At 45.8% G+C, this 17,237-nt stretch overlaps 2 protein-coding genes across 2 annotated transcripts in view; one reads left to right on the top strand and one right to left on the bottom strand.

The window, feature by feature from the left end:
• Positions 1–517, top strand: part of CC2D1B (coiled-coil and C2 domain containing 1B) — a 31,770-nt gene extending 31,253 nt beyond the window's left edge. The window contains exon 23 of the mRNA XM_088536584.1: positions 317–517. Within this exon, the coding sequence (XP_088392710.1) occupies positions 317–436 (120 nt within the window). The 3' untranslated portion in view covers positions 437–517. The remainder of the gene's footprint in view (positions 1–316) is intronic.
• Positions 518–4,136: 3,619 nt separating this feature from the next.
• Positions 4,137–17,237, bottom strand: part of ZFYVE9 (zinc finger FYVE-type containing 9) — a 54,600-nt gene continuing 41,499 nt past the window's right edge. The window contains exons 11-19 of the mRNA XM_088536609.1: positions 16,452–16,676; positions 14,319–14,401; positions 13,481–13,585; positions 10,627–10,777; positions 9,166–9,246; positions 7,895–8,057; positions 6,704–6,809; positions 5,581–5,757; positions 4,137–4,877 (exon numbers count right to left, since the gene is read on the bottom strand). Of these exons, the coding sequence (XP_088392735.1) occupies positions 4,716–4,877; positions 5,581–5,757; positions 6,704–6,809; positions 7,895–8,057; positions 9,166–9,246; positions 10,627–10,777; positions 13,481–13,585; positions 14,319–14,401; positions 16,452–16,676 (1,253 nt within the window). The 3' untranslated portion in view covers positions 4,137–4,715. The remainder of the gene's footprint in view (positions 4,878–5,580; positions 5,758–6,703; positions 6,810–7,894; positions 8,058–9,165; positions 9,247–10,626; positions 10,778–13,480; positions 13,586–14,318; positions 14,402–16,451; positions 16,677–17,237) is intronic.

The following is a 17,237-nucleotide window of genomic DNA, read 5'->3' as shown; positions in this document are numbered from 1 at the left end:
GAGAATTGCAGGCTAAAGGGTCAAGCTAAGACGGTCAGAGGGGAGAGGAAAGCGGCGTCGTGCGGAAGCCCTTGGGGTTCCCGTCTGTGGAGCTGCCCTAGGCCGCTGGGCAGAGCCACCCGTGCCAAGGAACCTGCTCCCGGGGCTGGATCTGCTGCCCCTTCCTGGGCACAGCACCCATGGGTGATCCCTGGAGCTTTTAGTCAGCAACAGCCAAGTCACTGGGTGCCTGTAGTGGTGCTGCAGTTTAACATTGACGTTTCCATGTGTGCTAACGGCTTTTTTTTTTTTTTTTTTTTTTTTGTGGTTCCTTCAGATTTTTGATGGCAGAAAGCCGACTGGAGGGAAACTGGAGGTGAAAGTGAGACTCAGGGAGCCCCTCAGTGGTCAAGATCTTCAGACAATTACAGAAAACTGGCTGGTCCTTGAACATTAGTTCCTGTCTGAGGTACAGATACTGCTTCTCAAGAGGGTCTGGCCAGAATTTGATAGTGCCACAGATAAACTCTGCATGAAGTGATGTTTCATATTGACATTGACCTGATTAGGAGCTCAGGCTTTGGTATCATTCATTGTTTTATTTCTGGTGCTGAGTTGACTTAAATTAAGAAATGAGGTTACAGAACCTTTCACGATCCCTTTCACAAACGCAGGGAGAGCTTGTAGCATCATCTTCATTTAGGATGATATTTAGGATATACGGTGGACAAGCCTTTCTTAGGAGGGAGGGTGTGTCCCTGCTGCCTACAGTTTGCAGAAGACCTTTCACACAGGGCAAGGACTCTTCTTCCTCTGCAAAGGGGAGAAACTGTGGAGCTGAATGCAGGCGCTCGATGGAGCTGTGAGTGGTGGCCATTGCCTTAGGACTCCGTACAGAAGCAGCCCATGTGTCTCAGCGATGCATTAGAAGCCAGAGAAGAGGCTTCCCCCTCCCATCGGCACTGCCAGTGTGAAAGTTGTCCTCCCTCGGATATTATTTTGCTTTGCTTGTGTAAACTGCTGTTAGGCCGATACTTACTAGCTTCACAGAACATCATTGCCATATTTTAACTTACAAATTGTGTAAAATTTTGCAGATTGAGGGGTCTTGTTTCAGTGCTCGAGTCTGAATGGGAGCACAGGAGGGGTCAGGGTGTCCGTGAGCCCCACGGCAGACGGAGCGACGCCGCGTTGTGTCATGGCCACCTCTAAGGCTTAATAATTCTGCACTGCTGACTTCCTAGTTACCATCCGGGAAGTCAGGGTCAGCATTTTACATGTAGCATGACCCTGAACTGTGAACATTTACTAAGTAAGCGTTATGTCCACTCATTTGTCTTTTATTTATTTATTTATTTTTCTCTCTTTCTCCACTCAGGAACATAATGGATGCAGGATGAATATTGTACGCAGAAAGAAGCTGCTAGCTGCAAGCACCAAAGATGTTAAATGAATGCACTACTGAACCTAATGTCTATTTTGGTAACAGCCATAGTGCTTATTAATAACTTTCTAAGGCAAATGTAAGGCTCGGGAAGTTTGCTACTGCAGGGGAATGTTACTAGTCTACACAAAATAGAACTGCCTTAATGTGGGACTATTAACGTAGCAGCCGGGTGAATGTTACATGGACTATGCACAGTGGAGTGTGAAAGGCTTTGCCTGAACACGTCCCTGTGGCAGAGCAGAAGCGTTTCCGTTGGGCCAGGGTGAGCCCTTTGCCAGGACTCACTCTGCTGAGCGTACGAGCACCCACACGGTACCGGGAGCGCCGCCGGCTCCCGCTTTTCCTGTCCCCCCTCACCAAGGCCCGTTTGTTTCTCCCGTCGCTTTCTCGGAGCAGAGGAGCCAGCTCTGCTCTCACACAGCTCTGGCAGCCGCCCGTGTCCCTGCTCTGCGCACACGAGCGCAGCAGGAACCCAAGGGGGCTGCTGCCTCCGAGCAGGGTGGGGTTGCAGGTTCTGGTTTGCGCCGCTCGCCCCGGTGGAGTGCAGCCGGGCTCTGTGCCTTCGACTGTCCCCGTCACCCCCCTGTCCCTCTTTTCAGGAACAGGTTACGCTAATGCACTGCTGCTTCCCAAATGTCCCTTGTATTTTTACAAAAATAGGCTTTTTTGGTTCTTTCAGGTGATGGGGAAAAGAGCCACTCTTTACCATGCAGATAACTGGATTATGACTGTTTTCAGGAATGTACTTGATTAGCAGCTTACAGAAAACAGTACCCAATTTTTTTTTTTTGGTTTTAAATCTCAGTGAACTAACAGAAATGCCTGATCTCGAGGGAGAGGAGGTGCCTGCGCTCAGGGGGTCAGTGCTGCTGCAGCAGCTCTTCAGGTAGGGCAAGGGTGTAGACAGAAAAGGAGTCCAGACAAGCAGGGCCGCGCTGCCTCTGTCTTCCTGAGCAGATGAAGACAATACAGTATTTAGTTTTTAATTTCAATAAATTTAATATACAAAACTACATGTTGAAAATAAAAATATAATATGCAGTTTTTTTTGCAGTGTTAACTAACTGAATTTTAAAAGTACAATTTTTTTTTTCTAAAACAAGTACTCATTTCTTAACAACATGGTAATTAAGGTCATTTAAAAGGCTATGGTTGAAGCAAACATGTCAGTCACCAGTTGATAGTGTTTTGCACAAACATAATCCAAACCTAAATGACTTCTGGGGCGAAGGAAGAGAAGATTAAAATCTTTAACCTCTTTCACTGCATGAAGGCTGATGTAGCTGGAAAGCGGCTGCTGCGGCCGAGCTGGACACGGTCTTGGGAAGGAAGCTGTGACTGAGGTTTATGGATGTTCTTCCAGACACCAAGTGCTGCCTGGGCCACGTGGTGCTGCACTTTGTCCCAAAGTGTGTGCAAAGATGGGGTTCCCCAGGGGTAACCTCAGCCCTGTTCCCCTGCACAGATACATAGGAAGGCTAATGAGTGTGTGGAGTAGCTTCAGGGTTATCCAGCATGAAAAGCTAAGCCACCTTTTCCCAATGCCAGAGGTAAGATTTCACCTTGATGTATGCTTAAAAGGAAAGTGTTAATGACTGTGCTCCCTCTTTTTCTCCAACTTTTATTTCTGAGTTGGACCCCAGGTCTGTGGCCCTTCTCTCCAAGTGTGTTGTGGGACAGCTGTCATTTGCTGCATTAAATTTGTAAGTACTGGGTGTTTTTTTTTTTAAGCAGTAGCCATCTATTCACAAATGCACTCTGTACATTCACTGTGCTGTTTTTATGTAAAATACATTGTGGTTTGTACAGTGACCTTTGCCCAGCTACTGCTCTGTATCCTTGCTTGCCCTCCAATCTCTATAGGTAATAGGGCTGCTCTGTTGCTCATACCCAGTAGAAACAAATAAAGTCCAGTGCACCCAACAGGGCTGATTGCAAAGTAGGGACAAGGCAAGGTCTGAGATGCTGCTTTAACCATAAATTAGCACCTCCATTTCCAAACTAGTTTTCTGTCCTTGACCTGGTCCCAGTGTGGGCAGGCAGGGAAACCTCTCCCCAGGTTGACGCAAACAGCCGCATTGCAGGGTTAAGACTGAACAAACCAACCTCCTTCTCCTTCCAGCCCTTTCCCTGGTTAGCAGCTTTCCATAGCAACAGTTCATGGGAATGTGGAACCCTGTTCCCTCTGGCCCCTGAGGCCAAGCTCCGCAGGGAGCAGCTGCTTCCTCCACAAACGCTCTGCAGTGAGAGCAGGAGCTCTGGGCCAAGTGCAAGTTTTCAGTGCTGACCAGGAAGCCTTTTTCAGCAGAACATGCAAAAACAGCCACTCTCTACTGGTATCACAGGTAAGCTTTACATGGTGCTGCTAATATGAAGTGCAAGCGTCTTGTATTACATGACACTAGCGTTATACTACAGCATACAGCAGGGAGGAGACTTTCAAAGCTGCCCTGGGTGTTACTTTTCTTTGAAAAAGCAGGATCTACTGGGGAAGAGGAATGAGATATAACTGCACTTCAGGGCTAGTATTTCCTCTCTTTGTGACAGGTTATCTGAAATTCATAGAGCTTTGTAAACAAAGTATAGAATAGCAGTTGTTGTAGGAGACTAGAAATCTGCTGAGGTGACAAGTTCTTACAGTAAATAGAGGAAAAAAGTAAACTACCCTATTACACACACACAATTTGCAGTTTACACAATATTACTTTCAGAGAGATGCTTGCCCTTCTCATAAAGTTCTCATATACAAATGTAGTTATGGCTAGGTAATCGTTCCATGCATCTCTCAGGATTCCCCAAATGCATTTCAACCAATAATCTGGTCAAAATAATGTAAACATTAATTTTAAATGTCTACAGAATAACCACAAACAGCGTTATGATGAGGTCAGAATGGAGGTCTTGATTGTTGTTTCTTACGTGTCCATCTACAGACAGTACGAGATTGGAGTTTCATTTTTTATTTTGCGCCCCAGTGATCTTTGCACCCGTTTGAGCATTGCGAGTACACGACTGTAAGTCTTTAAACATGAGCATTTCTCTAAACAGTAACAGAAGTGGATTAGCTGCAAGGATAGCATAGCCATGTTGTAGTATAGAAGCTGCCCTGATCCTCTGGTTGTTGACAATGCATAGAAGATTTAGAATTATGGAACAACTGTCCCTCCCTCCCCACCCTCCCCCCTTCCCATTAATAGTGTTAACAAAAGCTTAATTTTCCAGTTTTAAAGTGCAAATGATTCAGATACAACTGCTGCTGGAACAGGTCTGAACGGAAAATGAAGTCCTCTTATGAGATGTTTTCCAGAATATAAAAGATGAGCTCCATTATGACTGGCCCCTCGCTCAGCTGACAAGCCCCTCCATGAATCACTGGCACTAAGGCACTGTCCAGGTCATTCATGTACTGAGCAGGCAGGGGCTGTCCGTTACTCCCAGCTTGATAACCAACCTAAAAAACACAAAGTAAGAGTGGGTTTAAGGTGAGCAGGGGCCAGGGTTCAGCGAGCAGGAGGGGAAGTGACTTGGCTGTTCTGGACTGGACGCCCGCTCGCAGGCTCTAGGGCAGCCTCTCACTTGCTTTCCTTTCTCCGCAAAGGTCCCAGCACTGTCCAGACAAAAGCAGCCAGTTTTTTCCACTGCTTTGTCAAGGATCTCTCAGATAAGCAGGAACCAGACCCTGCTCAGACCAAGCTGTGCAGTACTGAGGCGCAGGAAGGTACCATTCTCCTGTGGCGAGAGTCTTCTTGCTGCTCACAGCTTTCGCTGTCGCGCTGCCACCTGCGCCTTGCGAGCGGTTCACACGGGCCTGCTTGTGGGCAGGGCTTGAGGCTAAACCCAGGAACGCACGGAGCAGCCTCAGGGGCAGCTCTTTCCTGAGCAAGTCACAGCCACAAGGTCAGAGCCCTGGTCACTGCGCTCTGCCTGCAGCACAGGTGCTGCCAGGGGCAAGGGTGGCCGTGTTAATCTGCTCTCTGCAGAGCTCTCAGAATTTAACAGCTGTCCCAAAGCACCAACAGCTCCTGCCTCTCGATTAACATTTGACAGTGGCAGCTCTGCAGCCACGAGAGCAGGTGAGGTGTCCTGCTTCCCTTCTGAGGAACAAACCAGGGGGAATAAAACACCCAGTTAAAGCAAAACAATTCAAGACTTACTTGATCTGAGTCAAGTGTAACACGCAGCCCTAGCTTAGTCATTCCATCTTCTTTCAGCAATTTCAGATGAGGACAGAGGGCTAGACAAAAAGCCTTTGCCACGTTTTCAGTCAATCTGCTGTGGTCAGCGGGGTCGCTCAGACTGTTATGTTGTTCATCATTTTCCAGGAAAAACACCTGGGGTAGAAATGTCAATACAAGCTATAGCACTTGGATTTTATAGAAAATAAGCTTAATTATCGAAATGATTAAATTTTTGACAGATGAAGACTCAGAGAACAGTGTCTTAGGGAAATCAGGCAAAAAAACTGAAGATAAAAGCATATGCCTTAAAATATCTTTTGAATGTTTTGGGGTTTTCCTTTGTTTTTTTAAGAGTACTGTTCTCATCAACCTTGCAGTTCTGGTTAAAAATCCTCCTTATGGAAATTCACTATGTATTGCACACAGTTTTTAATAAAAAGCTGCTTTTTAAACAGGTGTTTAGTTCAGGAAAAAAAAAAATGTATTTTTACTACACACCATCCAAGCCTCAAAAAAAAAAAAAAAAAAAAAACTATATTTTCATAGTTCTGCCGTTAGCAAATTTATCTCTCTTGAGCCCAAATGACCTTGGAAAAAGTACAGTAAAGTAGCAAGTTGGAGCAAGGCTAAGTGAAACATTTCAGGAAATCCTGGAGCGTGTGCTGGCAGTCACAGGGCTCACCAGCTCTCGAGGTAGTCGCTCAGTGGAGAAGCTGCCGCAAGCGTTAATGCTGCGGCACCTTCCTTTTAATTGTCCAGCATTTTAGCAAAAGGCAGTTCAAAGTACCCCTTTTAGAGATCTCTCCATTACGAAGGGATGTTTTCACCTAGTTTTTTTAACACAGATGAAGGCAGCTGTACAGGATGGGTGTGAGCACCCTGAGTGATGCATCAGTGTCGGGCGCTGTTAATTCTGCACTGTGCCTTAATGAATCTTTCCTGGAGGCAGGAGAGCTACTCCAGCTTTGTACTGTAATAAGAACTTCCTATTTTTGTTGGTGTGTGGGGAAAAGCAGGCAGGACTGTGGTCAGGTGAAGCCAGTGCTGCAGCCCCTCCGTGCAAGGCTTGGCTTATGCACCCCTCAGCCTTACCCCTTACCTCTGTCCACCGAATGACCTTTCCGTTGGCCTTGTACTCCGAGCCATGAAATATCTTCACGCTTGTTATAGACTCCATTGATTTGCCATCGATAGGGCTCACAACCCTGCAAAAGCGGAGGTAAAGGGTAAGTTTCCACTTAGCAGTAGAGAGCACTTCCCAGGGATAGTTCTGCAGAGCGAGAGCATCATTGCCCAGGAACCTGGGTCACGGAGGAAGGCAGCCCGCCTGCCTGGCTCGCTATAGCTTGAGCTGTAAGAGCACCCTGCCACGCGGATGCCCAGAACTCACTGCATGGACTCCCTGGGCCAGGGACAGCATTAGCCTCAGCAACCAAAAAAAGATGCTGAGTGCCAAACCCAGCAGTTTTGATTCTTGTGGCCAATTCCAACCATGTGCTGCGATGGGCTGCACTGGGCTGAGCCTCCCGCCAGCAGCTGAGGGCTGTCCCTGCCAGGGCCACCTCAGGCCCTGCAAGGATCTGCCCACAGGTTTTTATCACAGCTCTGCAGTAGCACTAAGGCCTTCAAATGTTTTAACACTATATTATGATATACATACTTCATACAGATTTGATTTTTATTCATTTATAACCTCAGTGTAGCCCAGCAATACCTGAACCACTATTCCTGCAGCCCAAAACATGTTACATAAGAGTTGTACTGTACTTGAAGCTAACATGAACAGAATTAACCTGCAGAAATAGCCCTTCCCTATTCTGATACCCTAAAGATGGTGCCTAGCCCAAGTGGTAGGTACATTGCTTTATTACAATAAATACTTAAAATGACATAACCACCATTCTTTCAGATTAACTCTGAAAGCTCCAGATTTACTATTGGCTTTAAAACTAGTTTTACTTCCAGCACTACTTAATGTAAATTAAGAAAGAAAGTCCTAATATGCAGGATTCCGCACTCAGCTGAAGCCAGATTGGTGGTTTCCAACAACCTGATACTGGCAAGGAATCTTTCCGTAGCATTGACAACTTTCTAAATGGATGTCCCAAAGCTCTGTTATTATAGTTGCCTTTTTCATTATGTTTAATTGCAACTTATCACTCAAAATAGAGGTGCAGACTCTTGGTAATTGCTTTGCCATCCCAAGCACTTCATAAGATCAATTAAATTTTTTAACAAATGCAGGCAAACAGTCACCAGTTCATTGCTGGGAGACTGCTCCGCTACTTACCCCTTGCTGAAGTTTTTATCATCATCTACCCACTGAATATGAACGTGTTCCTGAGGATCTTCAGCGTCGACTTTGCCACACGTGATGGTGAAGTCTTTCATCTCTCTCAAGGCCTGCCTCAAAGAGTCCATGTTCTCAGCAGTTATCTGGACCATCACCCCATCTAGGGAATGAAGAAATCCTCGCAAGCCAAAATAGGCCACAGCCCCACTGACCACAGCCCATAAAACAAACGCACAGTGCAGAAGCTATTTTAAGTGTTATATGCATCAGTGCTGCAGAAGACCATTCCTTATCTCCTCTCTTCCTCAGATGTGCAAGGCTCATGGCAGAACACACAAGGATAACATGAAGTCCATCTATGAGATCAGGAGAGACATATTCATTTGCCTCACTTTGCTTTACACAGAAGTGACAGCATTTCTGAGACTTCAGCACTTGCCTGTTATTGGCAGAATTAAGATACTGAATTTGGACTGTAGCAATCTAAATGACTGCAGAACTAATTTGCTGGTCTGCATCCATCTGTGCCTCAAAGTCTTGCACTGTAACAACTGAGCCCCAGGAATTGGCCTAACATCCTAGACATGTATGTGTATCTATCTAGAGATATATCAGCTTAAAGAGGGAGCAGGAGGGCGCCCTGCTTGCTAGCGGACTCTCTGCATCAGCTTCTTGCCCAGCCCTCCCAAACCACAAAGCTCAAGTTAAACTGCTGCCCACACAGCCCATTTGCAGCCAGCTTAGACCACACTGCACAGCTGAGCTAACGAGCAGGGCTGCCCTTCAGCCCCAGGGACACAGTCTGCTCATGTGTCACCTGAACAACCAAATCAGAGCCATCCTAGACCAACAGTCTTGACTTTGCATGTTCTTATCTGCCTTCAGATCTGAATAAACTTTTTTTTTTTTTAAACAGTGTTGGATAACGCAGAGCTACTTGGGGAAGATGATATGTTTAGCAGGGCTTCACCTCCTGGTTGCTGGGTTAGGGTTACATGTTCCCCATTTCTTGGACTCTCAGTTTCTTCACTCACCTCAACACGCTGAGCTGAGCCCAGGCTCACTGGTATTTCACATCTTACTCTCATTTTCCTCCATCGCTGTCTCAGAGCACCTGGACTAGTTCTTTTTCAGTCAAGTTCCCCAGATTTGATGGCAAGAGCATGATTCAAATGCCCAAGGCATAACAGCAGAGCCCCAGTAAGGACACAGCGAAGCAGCGCAGAGAGGGAACTAGTGAATTTTTAAGCAAGCAATTCTGTTCTTACCTTCTACAATGCTGGACTTGGCAAGGTAACCCGAAGAGGATTTTAAAGCTCCGCTGAACACAAAGAAGCTGGCACCAGTCACTGCAGCAACAAGAGCAGGAGTGATTTAGTGGGGCTTTCATCAAAACCAAGCCTTATATGAGACCCAGGTAGGACAGCTCTATCATCCAGAGAGGCAATTAATCTAAATCAGGAAGAACCTGCTCACAAGTACCATGACTTCAGTTCACATCAGAGGCTTGGCTAAGCAACGGCAAATCATTTTGTGATTTTCTAAACTGTAAAACAGTTCTGTCAACCTTAATAAAGGGCTCATATTTAACATATATCTCCCTCTCCCCCCAACAGACACACACACACTAAGATTCAGGATTGTATTTTAGCATAAGCAAGCACATAATTTGGTTTTTAAATGTTCCCACGCAACTGGCAAAGCTAGTACATAGGCTATTTACATCTCACACTAACGCCAACCCCCTGGCCAAAGCTCAAAACCAGGCAACTTAAAATAGAATTCTCTTAAATGGCCACTAAGCATCACAAGGTCCCTGCTGGAAATCCCTCTTCTCAGCCCTATGGAAAAGGAGCAGAACTCAGATATGTGCAACAGCCCCGCGCCACCTTCCATGCCAGTATAAACGCCCTTGAGTGCCCGGAGCTATTGGCAGCCTGAGAGCTGGCCTCTGTCTTGCTTGTTCTTATTTGGAGCTAGTGGCAACGCCTTTGCTGTAAGCTTTTCCCCAAGCCCCAAGCCCCTGCCATTTAAATTCTCAGCGCACACCTGCTGCTGCACTCCAGCCTAAGGCAACAAGAAAACAAACAGAAAACACAGGAAATTAGATGGTCTAACTGAGGTGAATACAGAAGGGTTTCTGCGCTTTTTGAGGGTGGGTTACTACCAGGCAGCTGTCGGTGGCTGCTCTCATTTACCTTTCTCCCCCATTAAAGCCAGCCCCATTATTCCTTCCCCGTGGAGCGCAGGCCAGGCCGGCACCCCGGCAGAGCTGGCAACCGCTCTCCTCGCTGAGGAGGGAGGTGGCCGTGCAGCAGCTCGTGCCCTGGCCATGCACATGTGCACGGCAGCAAGCAGCAACGCGCAGGACTCTTTCCGGCCTGCCTGATCTCCTGAGAGGCTGCCGGAGTCCTGCTCCATCCGGAGCAGCGGTGCTGACCCGGAGCAGCATCCCGGGGCTGTGCGCGGGATGCGGGCCACGTGCTGTGCCCCTGCCACCGCGAGCACAGCCCTGCCCGGGGCGAAGGGCAGGCACAGCAAGGTGGCCCTGGGTGCTGCTCGCCCTTGGGCCACACGCCTGGCTCGCAAAGCTGCCCGTGCAGCGCTGTGAACACTGAATTACCTCCTCCGGGTTACCAGAACCCTGTGACACACAAACACCCCGTGCTGCAGACTCCCGCAGCCCCACGCCCTCGCAGCAGCCCGGCCCGGCCCCGCGCCGCGCTCACCCTTGCGCGGCTGGTTGTGGATGCTGATGGCCTGCGTCTGGTAGTTGCCGTCGTCGTTCTGGACGCACACGAGGTGCGAGTCTGCCTTCTCGTTGAAGCAGGCGCCTCCCGCCAGCACGTGCTCGTTGGATTTGTTCATGGCTTTCATCATCTGCAGACAAAAAGGCTTTCAGCATTCGCCCCACTCAGGCAGCACCAGCACAAACAGGCGGCTCTCGGACACGCGCAGTCGAACAGAGCAAAGGGCTCGGGCCCGTCCAGAGAGATTTCAGCACTCAGAGCCAGACGTGTACTTTGAAAGAGAGGTTCAGGCCTTGCACAGTTTGGATGTCCTAAAGGGCTGCCTTAAAAAAGAACTTGAATGTAATGTCTGCCTTGTTTACACTACTAAAGTTGTTGATAATATAGATGATGCAGTCACAAAGTAAAAACCCTGCCTCCACAGAAAGGCCACGACTTGGAGTCATGGCACTAACCCCAGCTCCATCATGAGTCTGCACTTTGACAAACATCAAAGCTTTAGTCTCTCCATGTCTCATTCTCATGAATTTCTGAAATTGGGATCAATGGTCCCTATTTCAAAGGCTTTCTAAAGAAACCTGAATCACAGACAGCCAGATACCATTTTAGTTCTCTGGAAAGGAAACCTCCAAAGAGCACCCATCAACTTTTGCAATTACACTTTCATTTCAGCTTTGCTAATTAACATCTACTTAAATACTTTGCCAAAATATCCTTGTAAATCAGACTGATTCCTTCCTTTTATCCTCCCTTCCATTTCGTGGATAAAAGAATTTTCCATTTTGCTCCCCAAAGAAAACTGAACCAGTCACTTAGCTTTGTTTGAAAACGAAAAATCATTTTTTCTTTAAAGTAGCAAAAAGCCAATTAAATTACACATATGCACCACTGTGAAAAGAATGAAGGAAAATGTTGGATTATAATTTATTAATTATAATTATTAAGTAGCTGTTGGTACTCCGCGCACAGCACGGAGCCCTCCCCGCCTCGTGCGAAGCCTCAACTGCAGCGCCAGGAACAGGAGCTCATCCCCCCGCTCACAAACGTGCACAGTGTAACGGACGGGGAGGGACCTGATGAAGTTTGTCTGCAGCAGACAGCAGCGTATTCCGTTTATCCAGTTTATCAAACCTTTAGCTTTAGCTCCAAAGCCAGGACTGTGGCTTGAGCAGCAGCTGCTGTTTTGCTTAGGCAGAAGGACCAGCACATGGGACACAGCCCCTGTGCGTCGTGCCCCAACAACCCACCAAAGAGCAACAGTCACTTTGCTGAGGGACCAAACAGTGCCAGAGAGGTAACCTCCACTGGAGGTGGTAGGAAATGAAGATCATTTTGAAAGGAAAGCTATGTCTTTAATAAGAAAAACTATATACTAAATATTTAATTTCTCAATTACAATCTGAATTCACCACATATAATCCCTGCATAAGATTTCAAATGAGTCTTTAACTTTGATAGCTCAAATGACACTCTGCTAATTAAATAGTGCTTTAAAAGAGGAAACAAGTAAAGGTCTTGTGGTTTAATTCGTATTATTTAAAAAATTATTCGTATTATTTAAAAAATCTCCAATGGAAAAAAACTCTAAAATTCAACCTTTCCAAGTGGATTGCATACAGTAAAGTTAAATAAATAGCATTTAAAAGCCATTTTAAAAGCTGAACGCTTGCTTCAACCTGGAAAGAGAATACAAGCATGACAGAGATTTTGCTGTCCCGCACAATGCAGGAGTTTCCCCAAAGTTGAGCACTGTGCAGTGTCTAGCAAGGAAGCGAGGTAGCACATCTGCGAATGCCAGGCACAGCTAATGCTTATTAACCTGCAGTTTGCATGCCAACAGCTATTTAACTCAGTCATTTCAGATCGCGTGTGAGCGTTAGTGACCTTTCCTGTGCGCCCACATCATCATCATCATCATCATCATCATCATCAGGAAGCGATACATCTCACAACAGACCTCCTTACTTCACCAGCTTCATGTTTTCAAGCTTCACATAAGAACACCTCTTCCTTTTTTAATGCACTTCTTCACTCTCACTATTATTTTACTCGAATGCTTCCTGCAGGGTAATTCCGCCATGAGATACAGCTGTACTCTCATCTGATGCTAGAAGCACGTTTAAAAACACCATTTTGCCCAGGAGGTTTCCTTTGGTCACTAACTGCTGGTTTGCTTCCAAATGCCAAGTTGACCATTTGCTCCCTGCTCTGCAGGCAGACAGCCCACAAAATTACCACCTTCTCCCTTGTTTTCTTTCATTATGGTTCAAATCTCTGTCACTCAGCTTTAGCAACCACACTGAATCCTAACTAGTAGGAAAAAAATGCTTTCTCATAGCAGAAATCAAATATAAATTAATAAAATCCAAATACATGGAAATATTTCATATAAAATAGGAAGCAATCCAACAATTAAATGCAGAATATGCACACATACAACATAGATGAGGAAAGTACATGTACTTTTTCTCCTAGTTTACACCAAGTGTGAAGCTTATCAGGTCATCTGTTCAAGTCAGAACAGTATTTGCAATCTTTGTATTTTCAATACTCAATAATTTCAATTATTTACACTTACGCTTTATATGAAAGTTATTAAAAGTTCTGAAGAAATGGTGAAATTATCCTTCCTTTTTATCTAATAGAATATTGACTCGTGTCTATTTTTCCTGTGGACACATCCTCATTCCCTCTCCAAATATAAATGCATGATGCACATAGTTTTGTTTCGAGACAGCTTCATTAGCAGTAGCATATAAAATAAAATTTATTTAGATCCCAGGTCCTCCAACCACAAAGGAACATTAAATACACATTTTATTTAAGCATTTACCTCATTGTATCTGTTGCTGGGAATTTTAATGCTGGTTTTTCTGACTTCCATATCAACCACTAAACCTTGGACCACAGGCAGCGTGTACTGGTAATTTCTGAAGTCCTAGTAATTAAAACAGGTAATTTTTTTTTAGAAAGTTATGTAAAATAACCATCATTAAAATAGGAGGTTTCATAACTAAGCCAGTGACCACTAGCGAGCCCACTAAAATAACTGCAATCAGTGACTGAAAGGCAGGGACAGGGGGAGGGAACCGCAGCTTGCAGCCTACGTAACTGAAACACACACACACAAATTAGGATGTCTCTTAGTCATTTCACTGATTTTCTTACACCAAAAAATCTGTAGTCTCCAGCCTTGGATGTCATTTCTGTATATAAAAAGGCTGTTCTCTGTGCATCACTGCATAGGCATTAGTTTCTCTAGCACTAAGATTAGATCATGTATCAAAGATAATTTTCTACATTGAAAATATCAGCGAAGCAGGAAGAGCTGCAAGTTGGTTTCGCTTGAAGCTGTATAACCAGCGAGCTGCAGCTGAACACTGCAATGACCCAGCACTTCCGAGGAGGAACCTGAGCAGTTACTGCATTCATTTCCAGGTCTAAAGTGTTCTCACAGGTGGCCAGGCCTTGCATGTTGATATGGGCTCCTTTTTACAACTTACCACACTGTCAAAAGTTGACATCCAGCATCAGTAACAGCTGATCATTCACCCAAATGCCCACTATTTCCTCCTCTGGTCTTTTAAGCGTGCCAGCTACTATATGCAAGAGCACAGTCCTTCCCCCGCTGATCCATGCACACCAACGGAACGGGCAAACTCGGCACTTACTGCAAGCAGGTTCATAATCGTGTGTCCCGTCTCTCCAAACAACGGCTTACGGAATCTGACACTGAACAGCGGGCACGGGTAAACTAGGGAAAACAAGACAAAAAAGCTGAGATTCCAATTTGCCTGCTGAGAAATGCTGCAAAACCAAAGACAATCTTCTCAGGTGACTATGGTAAAAGCAAAAGCGGAGAATTGTGTAGAAGACCAGAGATTTAAATGCAGAAGGGAAGAAGAGTGTGGCATTATCATAATGTGCCTTCCATGTGTGCTCTGCCTCCATGCCCATCGTGCCGGCAGCAGTAAGAATCATGTGGAACACTTGCAAGTACCAAACAAAGTCTGAACACAGCAATTTGGACAAGGATTGCAAAGATGACCTGCCCCTTTCTCAAGATACTTCATGGAAAACGTGTCTCGTTTTTTATGACCATCCTCCAGCCCCCCTCTATAGCATCAAAGGCCTTTGGTTCTACAGCTGAAATGTGTAACATATGCAAGTGATAATTATAAAAATTATTTCATTTCTGTTTCCACAGTTCTTTAAAATGCAGCAAGAACTCTATGGAGGACATCAGAAAGAATCGAGACCACATTTATAATGTGTAAATGGTGCAAAATTTCCGCATTCCTTAGCTGACTTGGCCAGACTTATAAAACATGTAGGTAGCCATGCAGTGCACACCATACGGATCTGGCTACATGACGTGCAAGCCCTAACTGAGCCTTAGACGTGACTCATGCAGGAACATATAATGCCAAGGATTTCTGAACGGGAGTCAGAAGGAAGGTTCCCGAGCTCTCCCCAAGCCCCCACCCAGCCTGGTTTCCAGAAGGCAGCACATCTTCATGACTCCCAACGCAGTCAGAAGGAGCTGCAAAGCGCTCAGCAGAGCAGGGGACCGTCACGAGCATCTCCTGATGGAAAGGCACTGCCGGGCAGGCAAGCGCCCCGGCTCCCAGGCACGCTCCGTGCGGCCGCGCGCAGCGGCGCTCGGCTCCTGTGCGGATGCCCAGGAGTCGTTTCCTGGACATCCAGCAGCCCAGAGCGACTCCTGCAACTGCTCTGCTGCACATCCAGCAGCACTGGACAAACAGCCCAAATCTGCCAAATCCACCCAGAAAAGAGGATGTGCCTGGGGAAGCCAGTACACAGAGGCAGTCTCTTCCTGGAGGGGACGGAGGAGGCAATCTGCAATCCCAGCTGTCACAGGACCAGGGAATATGCCCAAATCCAGCCCACAGCCGCAGGAAGGACTTGAGCCTCAGCTTCCTACCAAGACCAGAGTAGGTACTTCCAGCTATGAGTACCAAAACATTTGCTTCTGCACTAAAAACAGATGTCACATCCTATATATGAACATCTTTGTTTTTTTTAAACACAGACAGGAATAAATACACTACTTAAAAAACCTCACAGATGCATGCAAAAACATCAACACCTTTAACATTAGTCAAGTTTAGTCCACAGTTCTCTTGCTCAGAAAGCAAGTTTTAAAGATTTTTCTCCTGCCATGGTGGACAGACTTCCAATAATTTCTCTTTGAGCCAGTGATGGCCTGTGTCTTTTGAAAATTACTTTATCCTAAATTTATGATAACGGCTAAGATTTACCTCAGTTTCAGCTCATTATTAATTGCAACAGAATTTTCATTTAAAAAGTGCGAAGTTAGTTGCCCTATGACATACAGTAGTTTTCTCTGTATAATGAACATGTGTTTTTTAAGATTTAAAAGCCAACATTCTTGCATGTCACCATGGTAAGAGCTTAGCATTAAAGGCCATAATTTGTCCTAAATACAGCCAAGTCAGCCTGGTTCTGCACATTTCTCTATTTCAGGTCACTAAGGGAGCAATGAGCAGTTGCTCAGCACTAGATTTGCTTCCAAGAAAACCTGCCTGACCAGCTAGCCCAGATGTTGCAGGAGGGCAGCAGGTCATGTCACAACCTCGGGACTGCTGTGCTGTCACTTGGATGCCACGTGGATTGGAAGCACCAGCAATAACAGCTTTTTCTTGCTTCATATCAAAGCTCATATGGCTTTGAAAGGCAGCAATTTAGGGTTGGTGTTCTCTAAAGACCAGAAGCTGGTCTCCTGCAGAAACTATTGCAGCTACCAGCACTACGATACTTACGCCTGTACTCGGCTCCAAGTCTCAGCATCAGGCGGATGGGGAACACTTTGGCCCAGGGTGTCTCCCACTTCTGGATGAGGATGCCAAACAAGTAGGGTGGCGTGGGGAGCACCAGGTCCTGCAGGGACTGATACGTAGCCCCAACGTACAAGAAGCCCCCGTGTTCTTTGCTGCCGAGGAAGCTCTGGCTGAAGAAGGAGTGTCCCAGGTTGCCCACAACGTTACCTACGGGGAAAAGAATGCTTATTATTTCACAAGATTGAGAGCTATGTCAAGAATTTAGAAACCTGGTCAAACGATCCACCCCTGGTGGTTCTTCCTTTTATGCAAAGCACTGGAGTGCCTGCCCAGATGTATTAAAGATCTGGGTCATTTGAGAAATTACACAAATTAGTGTTTATTTAATTAGTATCCTTTATGAAAAATGCAACTAGGAAATACACGGGGGAGAAATACCACTAATTCTTTCTCAAATTTTCATTCTTTGATGTTCTTAATTTCCAAAAACATTTATGCTGGAATGACTGAATGAATCTGAATGTTGATTAGATCCTTAGAGCATCCAGTGCAGCATTTACCACTGGAGCAAAGAACCATGGTGTGATTCCTTTTCTCAAATGTTACCAGCAGCACGCAAACAACGTACAAAACAGCTCATCACTGGTCTCCATAGGAAGATATGACTATTTATAGTGCTGATTTTCTCTCAAAGAGAAACAAGTAATTTCAGAGAGAAAAGTGTGGTCAATCACATCACTGCTGAGCAACTGCTCTCGTTAGAGGCAT

The sequence above is a fragment of the Tinamus guttatus genome, unplaced genomic scaffold, assembly GCF_059628265.1.
Source record: "Tinamus guttatus ecotype Peru unplaced genomic scaffold, ASM5962826v1 Tinamus_guttatus_pri_ptg000044l, whole genome shotgun sequence".
Lineage (NCBI taxonomy): Eukaryota > Metazoa > Chordata > Aves > Tinamiformes > Tinamidae > Tinamus > Tinamus guttatus.
Note: the sequence above shows the minus strand (reverse complement) of the source record. Positions and strands in the feature narration are given on the sequence as shown.